Source organism: Vicia villosa, linkage group LG2 (genome assembly GCF_029867415.1).
Source record: "Vicia villosa cultivar HV-30 ecotype Madison, WI linkage group LG2, Vvil1.0, whole genome shotgun sequence".
Lineage (NCBI taxonomy): Eukaryota > Viridiplantae > Streptophyta > Magnoliopsida > Fabales > Fabaceae > Vicia > Vicia villosa.
This window is the reverse complement of record NC_081181.1, coordinates 189,216,915-189,223,874: the sequence shown is the minus strand read 5'-3', so window position 1 is coordinate 189,223,874 and position 6,960 is coordinate 189,216,915. Positions and strand designations below refer to the sequence as shown.

The following is a 6,960-nucleotide window of genomic DNA, read 5'->3' as shown; positions in this document are numbered from 1 at the left end:
TAAATAATAACTTAAAGTATTAAGAAATAAAACTAAATTGATTCTCTTGACTAAAATTTACAATTGCATCTATTAAGGTTAGAGTTTAATGGACATGCTTAGGAAAATAAAAAAGGGCCAAAGTTCATGCATGTTTTATTAACAATTTATAAATTGTACAATTTTTTGAGTTAAAAAAATAAAATAAATAATAATTAATAGTTTTACAAATATTATAATAATAATAATATTATTAATAATAAAATATTAACTAAATTGTATTATTGATGAAATAAAAAATTGTTTGAAGAAATTATAATTGAATAGAAAGCCAAAAGTAAATTATGATTGTTGAATAAAAAATTGTTTAAATAAATGGTTTTGACTATTTTAAGATTATTAATAAATATAATGATTGTTGTATAAAAAAATTATGAAGAATTTTATAATATTATTCTTCATTAATGATAGGTAAAAGATAAATTAAAATCATTAAAAAAATAGAATAATAAATATTTAAGAATAAAATAAAAAATTGTAGTAATATCATGGATTCATAATAAATAATTTATTTTAAAATAAATATTTTATCAAAGTCACGTATAATAAAAAGTGGAGAAAGTACTTCTTAAAAGATTTATGAATTCTACAAAATTATCTTTTTAATTAATAAAATAGTCAAAAACAACTCATGTTTATGTTTTTTTGTGAATAATGCATAGGCCATGTTAATTGTTTTTTAATACTAAAGTTGCTCACTGATTTTTATGTATATTGAATATTTTATGCAAGTCAAATTTAATTTATGTATTTGAGTTTGAATACTTTTAATACTTATTTTGAAATATCTTTTTTTTATTACCATAATATATTCAATATATCTTCCTAACTTTAAAATTTAATGGTAATAATAAATAAATCCCTAAAGTTTTTAAATAAATCAATACTTTGTACCAAAATATAATACATTTAATTAATGTCTTATTTGCCCTATAATTTATATATGACTAGATTAATAATACTAGTTTATTTATCAATGATGTCTTTATTCCAAACCCAAGAATTGAATTGAGAACAGCTAGAAAATAAAAATGTTACCACAACCATGAATCATATGTGTCATCCATTGCTAAAATTGAGAACCAAGAGAGAAAAAATGACACACTTTGGTGTATTCTATTCCTTAACTCCTCCAATAGGACACCAACGTTTGACTTTTACACAAATTGCAACGTGTGTGTATGTGACCTTAGTATGCAAAAATTAAAACAAAAGAAAGAGAATTAAGGCACAAACATAAATGCTGAAAGAGAAAGAAAAAAAAAAACATCAAAAAAAAAAACCTAGCTAAGGTTATTTATGTCATTTCAACAGTAAATGCACCGGCGACCAAAAACCGGCGATGTCATTTAAGTATCAAGGGGGACACACCTAGACAAAGAAAATTTAAGAGAGAAAAAAAGACCCTTCAAAAAATTATATGATTTTTTTTCTTTTTTTTAATAAATATTTTTAATAATAATAATAATATTATTTATAAATTTTGACTATTTTAATCCACTAAACAATCGAAATCAAGAGATTAATCTTTGCAATTGTCGGCGAGTTGTCGGCGACTCAACGCAGATAATATCTTATTTATAAAATAGAAAAAAAAAAATAGTTAAAATGTGATGTTGTATAATATTCATAGAATACTAGACAAAAAAAAATGCATAGAATAGAACCTTAAAGTCTCTTCCTTTTCTTTCTCAATGCTTTAAATTCATTTCCATCGGTTACATTTTCTTTTGAAAACCTTTTGACACACCCTCTCACTCTCTCATCATATATATAAATTTATACACTCTCTTCATAGTGTATAACATTCATAGCACAATAACAAAGGGTGCAAGAGAGAGTGGTGAGTGAGTTTTTTTTTTTTTTCTAATGGTTTTTTTTTTCTTGGATTGAATCATCATAATAATAATCATATCATAATCATATGAATGAATTATTCTTTCAGATAAGATTCTTCATAACTCACTCCAAAAATCACTCCACTATTCTTCCATAAATTATTTTGTTGATTTATTATAGTTTTTCATCATCACCATTATATCATTATCATCATCTATCAGTGCTAAACGTATGTGAAAAATAGCCATAGCCATAGCCATATAGCTTAATATTATTACGGCCCTTAAGGATTTTACTTAAACATAATCACATTCGTTTCGTTTTGTGTTACAAAGTTTTAATCTTTTTTCAATTCTCATCTTTGAAAGCTTTCTCTGATATTTTTCTTAATGGTTTTTTTTTTTTGCTGTAAAAAAGTACAGAACTTGATCAGAAGGAGTAATGGAGTATCATAGTGGAGGAAGTGGGTCCCCTGGTGATCATCATCATCATCACCATGATGGTTCTTCTGAATCTCAGAGGAGAAAGAAACGTTACCACCGTCACACTGCTAATCAGATTCAAAGGCTTGAATCGTAAGAGTCTCTTTTTATCTTTTCTTTTGTTTTTTTTTTTGTGTTTCTTTCTCTCTTTTTTAATGAACAGTTGAAAATATTATATTCTTTTGGACCATTTTAAAACTTTTTTTTTAATGATTTTTTAATTTATTTTTTTCAGGATGTTCAAGGATTGTCCACATCCTGATGAAAAACAAAGGTTGCAGTTAAGCAGGGAATTAGCCTTGGCTCCTAGACAGATCAAGTTTTGGTTTCAGAACAGAAGGACTCAGATGAAGGTATTATTAATATTATTTTTGTTTAATTAAGTCTAGGGTGTAATAATATTTTTTTATGTAAATTTTTTTGTTTTTTTTTTTAAAATTTTAAAGTTTAGGTAAGTCAGGTCTCGACCCTCACAGTTCAGGGTTTGTGTGTGTTTGTTTTTATGGTGAATTATAAAGTTTAGATAAGTTGAGTCTCGACTAATTACACTGGTCGGGTTTGTTTGTCTTGACTCTCACGGGTCAGGGTTTGTGTGTATGTTTTTATGGTGAATTATAAAGTTTAGGTATGTTGGGTCTCAACTTGCACTAGTATACAAGAGATTATTATATTTATGTATAATTTTACAATGATTTTTCTTTGGTTTGAACAAAACAGGCACAACATGAAAGAGGTGAAAATTGTTCACTAAGGGCAGAGAATGATAAAATAAGATGTGAGAATATAGCTATAAGGGAAGCCCTTAAAAATGTCATCTGCCCCTCCTGTGGTGGTCCTCCAATCAATGATGAATGTTACTTTGATGAACAAAAGTTGAGAATTGAAAATGCTCAACTCAAAGAGGAGGTAAAAAAAAAATTCATCAAGCTTCATCTAATGCAAAGTGTTTATTCATTCATTCTCATTAACTTCCTATAAAATTTTTGGATATACTTTTGGTTTTTATAAAATTACTATTATTTAAGTTTAGTTCCTATAAAAATGTGTTTAATTTTAGAAACTAACACATTTAATTCGAGTTTTAAATTGTTAGCGCGTTCGGGAAACCAAAATGTGGTTTATCTAACGGAGACTTCAAATTCCGTTGTTTTGCGGCTACAATTGTTGTTGCAGATTATAATTTAATCAATTTTTGGTGATTTTTGAACAATGTAGCTTGATAGAGTATCTAGCATTGCTGCAAAATACATTGGAAGACCAATTTCACAGCTTCCACCAGTTTCACCAATGCACATGTCATCATTGGATTTATCAATGGGAAATTTTGGTGGACAAGGAATGGTTGGAGGACCTTCACTTGATCTTGATCTTCTACCAGGAAGTTCATCAAACATGCCAATGGTTCCTTACCAACCTGCTTGTCTTTCTGATCTCGAAAAGTCGCACATGTCTGACCTTGCTACAAGTGCCATGGGTGAACTGGTTAGGCTTTTGCAGACTGATGATCCTTTGTGGATGAAGTCAAACACTGATGGAAAAGATGTTCTTAACCTTGATGCCTATGCTATGATGTTTGATAAGACTGGTAATCGGTTGAAGAATCCGAATATTCGGATTGAAGCTTCTAGGGATTCTGGTGTTGTTATCATGAATAGTTTAACTTTGGTTGAAATGTTTATGGATCCAGTAAGAACTTGTTACATTAATTGCTTCAGTTCTTTTTAGATTTGAATTCATAACTTCAATTTAATCAACTTAATTATGCGAATTTCGTGATTGATTTTGTAGAACAAGTGGATGGAGCTTTTTCCTACTATTGTGACAATGGCGAAGACAATCGAAAATATTGTTCCTGGAATGATGGGTGGATATAGTGGTTCTATGCAACTGGTATGTTTAATAGTCTGAATCTGAAAACATATTTTGACATTAGAAAATTCGTCAAACACGGTATTCTTATATGTTTGAATGATTTTTTCTTTTGAAATTTTTAGATGTATGAAGAGTTGCAAGTGCTTTCACCATTTGTGCCTATTAGAGAATTCTACTTTCTGCGCCACTGTCAACAAATTGAGCAAGGTTTATGGGCTATAGTTGATGTTTCATATGATTTTCCTAATGACAACCAATTCGGTTCACAATTTCGATGCCATCGTCTTCCGTCCGGTTGCTTCATTCAAGACATGCCTAATGGATATTCCAAGGTAATTACTAATTAGCAGCCTTTAATTTAACAATACATCAATTTCATTCCATTATAATATGATGCAATTTGAGTAACTTTTCTATATTTTATAGGTTACTTGGGTTGAACATGTTGAGATTGAAGATAAAACCCCAGTTCATAGGCTTTATAGAAATGTTATCCATAGTGGTGTTGCATTTGGTGCTGAAAGATGGCTCACCACTCTTCAAAGAATGTGTGAAAGACTTGCTTGTCTCATGGTGTCTGCCAATTCTACCCGCGATCTCGGAGGAGGTAATATATACATATTCATAGTTTTAAATTGCAGGTTCGCAATCGCAATGTAACTGAAATCACAAAGTAACTGGTGAGGTTTTTGGAATTTTTCAGTGATTCCATCACCTGAGGGAAAAAGGAGCATGATGAAACTGGCACAAAGGATGGTAACAAATTTCTGTGCAAGTATAAGTGCATCAGCTAGTCATAGATGGACCACACTTTCAGCTGTGAATGAGATTGGAGTCAGAGTTACTGTTAGAAAGAGTACAGATCCTGGTCAGCCTAATGGTATTGTGCTAAGTGCAGCTACTACCATTTGGTTACCTCTTCCTCCACAACATGTTTTCAATTTCTTCAAAGATGAAAGGAAAAGATCTCAGGTTTGTTATATATTTTTAATTAGTACTATTTTATGTTACCTATAAAATTCCCTTATAGAATTAATGGCATTTCTTTTTATGTTTTTGATTAGTGGGATGTTCTTTCCAATGGTAATGCTGTTCAAGAAGTTGCTCATATAGCAAATGGTTCACACCCTGGTAACTGCATTTCTGTTCTTAGGGTAAGTAAGACATGCTTCATTTATTTTCTTAATCCATATTTTTTAGATTCTCAAGGTGCAATGCAACATTATACCCCTCCTCGTGACCTGAAAGTCACACAGGTCACGAGTTCAACTTCTGGAGGCTGTGTCTCCATTCCAAACAGAGACACAGCTTGCAGATATCTCCATAATGAACACGCCTTGTCCATTTTCGTTGTTTCTAACATATTTTGTTTATTTTAAAATTTGGCAGGCTTTTAATACAAGTCAGAACAACATGCTGATACTTCAAGAAAGCTGTGTGGACTCATCAGGTTCACTAGTAGTCTATTGTCCGGTCGATTTACCAGCTATCAACATAGCAATGAGCGGAGAAGACCCGTCCTACATTCCATTACTCCCGTCCGGTTTCACAATTACATCCGACGGAAACCAAAGCGACAACACCGCAATCCACAGCAATAATAATAGTAATAATGGTAATAATAATGGCGACGGAGCATCAACAAGCACAGTCACAAACATAGGAAATAATAGCGGAGGATCATTGATAACAGTTGCATTTCAAATAATGGTAAGCAGTTTACCATCTGCAAAACTTAACATGGAGTCTGTTGCAACTGTGAATGGACTTATTAGTGAGACAGTCCAACACATAAAAGCTGCTTTGAATTGCCCTAGTTCTTGATGAATATATTTATAATATTCTTAAATATGGTTTCAGAAACCTGATAGAAAGAAAGAGAGAGAGAGAGTGTTTATTTGTTGCTGTTGGTAGTAGTAGTAATCAATATCAAGTTTTTTAGTTAGTTGAGAGACTTGAATGCTTTCTCAGCAAAGACATTCATCACAAAAAGACTCGTTATAAATTATGTACTGCTCTTTTGCTGCTGTTGCTGTTCTTGCTGGTAGAGCAATATTTTGGTTGATAAAAAATTTCACACCATTGGTTTTAGGGTTTGGATTAAACTAAAGTACTAGTGGTTTTTTTTTATTGGTGTGTTTAGAAGGAGTCAAGATCGCACCATAGTTGGTTACTTGCTAGTCTAGAATTTTAGATAAGGCATGAAAATTGTGTATGGTTCGGGCATTGACTTCTTGTGGCAGAGACTTTAATATTCATGAATGACATTTGGTTGTAATAACTCTCTTGCTATCTTCTTTTTCTCTCATTCAATATTTATTGGTGCAGTGAAAATTACTAAAGGGAAATTTTGTGTGATGTAAGATGGTAGAGTGGTTTTAAAGAATCATAATAACTCAACCGAAAATTTTGTAACTTGAAATACACTAAAAAAGTGTGGATTTTAATTTTTTTTTTTTTTGGAATTTACATAAGTATGAATATTGTTATTTGAACACACATAATATGACATCATATTTAATGTAGTTTTTTTTAAGCAAGAATATATTGAAAAAGAACTAAAGTTCTCAAACCTGATTACAAAAGTATGAGTAAAAGATCGGAAAAAATTACCTGCAAATTGAAACAAAGGATCTTTACTAAATTTCATATTTAATGTCGTATAAAATATATGATGAAATCGAATTTGTTGTCCTTGTGTGTCTATATTGTGTCAAATTTTATATTG

General features: G+C 30.5%; 1 protein-coding gene across 2 annotated transcripts; it reads left to right on the top strand.

Annotated features, from left to right (window-relative positions):
* Nucleotides 1-1,743: 1,743 nt before the first annotated feature.
* On the top strand, nt 1,744-6,571 carry LOC131647711 (homeobox-leucine zipper protein HDG11-like). 2 transcript variants are annotated; one of them, XM_058917565.1, is made up of 11 exons: nt 1,744-1,882; nt 2,301-2,453; nt 2,596-2,713; nt 3,078-3,266; nt 3,576-4,046; nt 4,149-4,250; nt 4,355-4,564; nt 4,659-4,839; nt 4,936-5,204; nt 5,297-5,386; nt 5,622-6,571. In XM_058917565.1, the coding sequence occupies exons 2-11, from the start codon at nt 2,320-2,322 to the stop codon at nt 6,054-6,056; spliced, it is 2,199 nt and encodes a 732-aa protein (XP_058773548.1). In that variant the 5' UTR covers nt 1,744-1,882; nt 2,301-2,319; the 3' UTR covers nt 6,057-6,571. The 2 variants fall into 2 exon arrangements, with proteins under 2 accessions (XP_058773548.1, XP_058773549.1); XM_058917566.1 differs by having other exon boundaries at nt 1,757-1,886.
* Nucleotides 6,572-6,960: the final 389 nt, after the last annotated feature.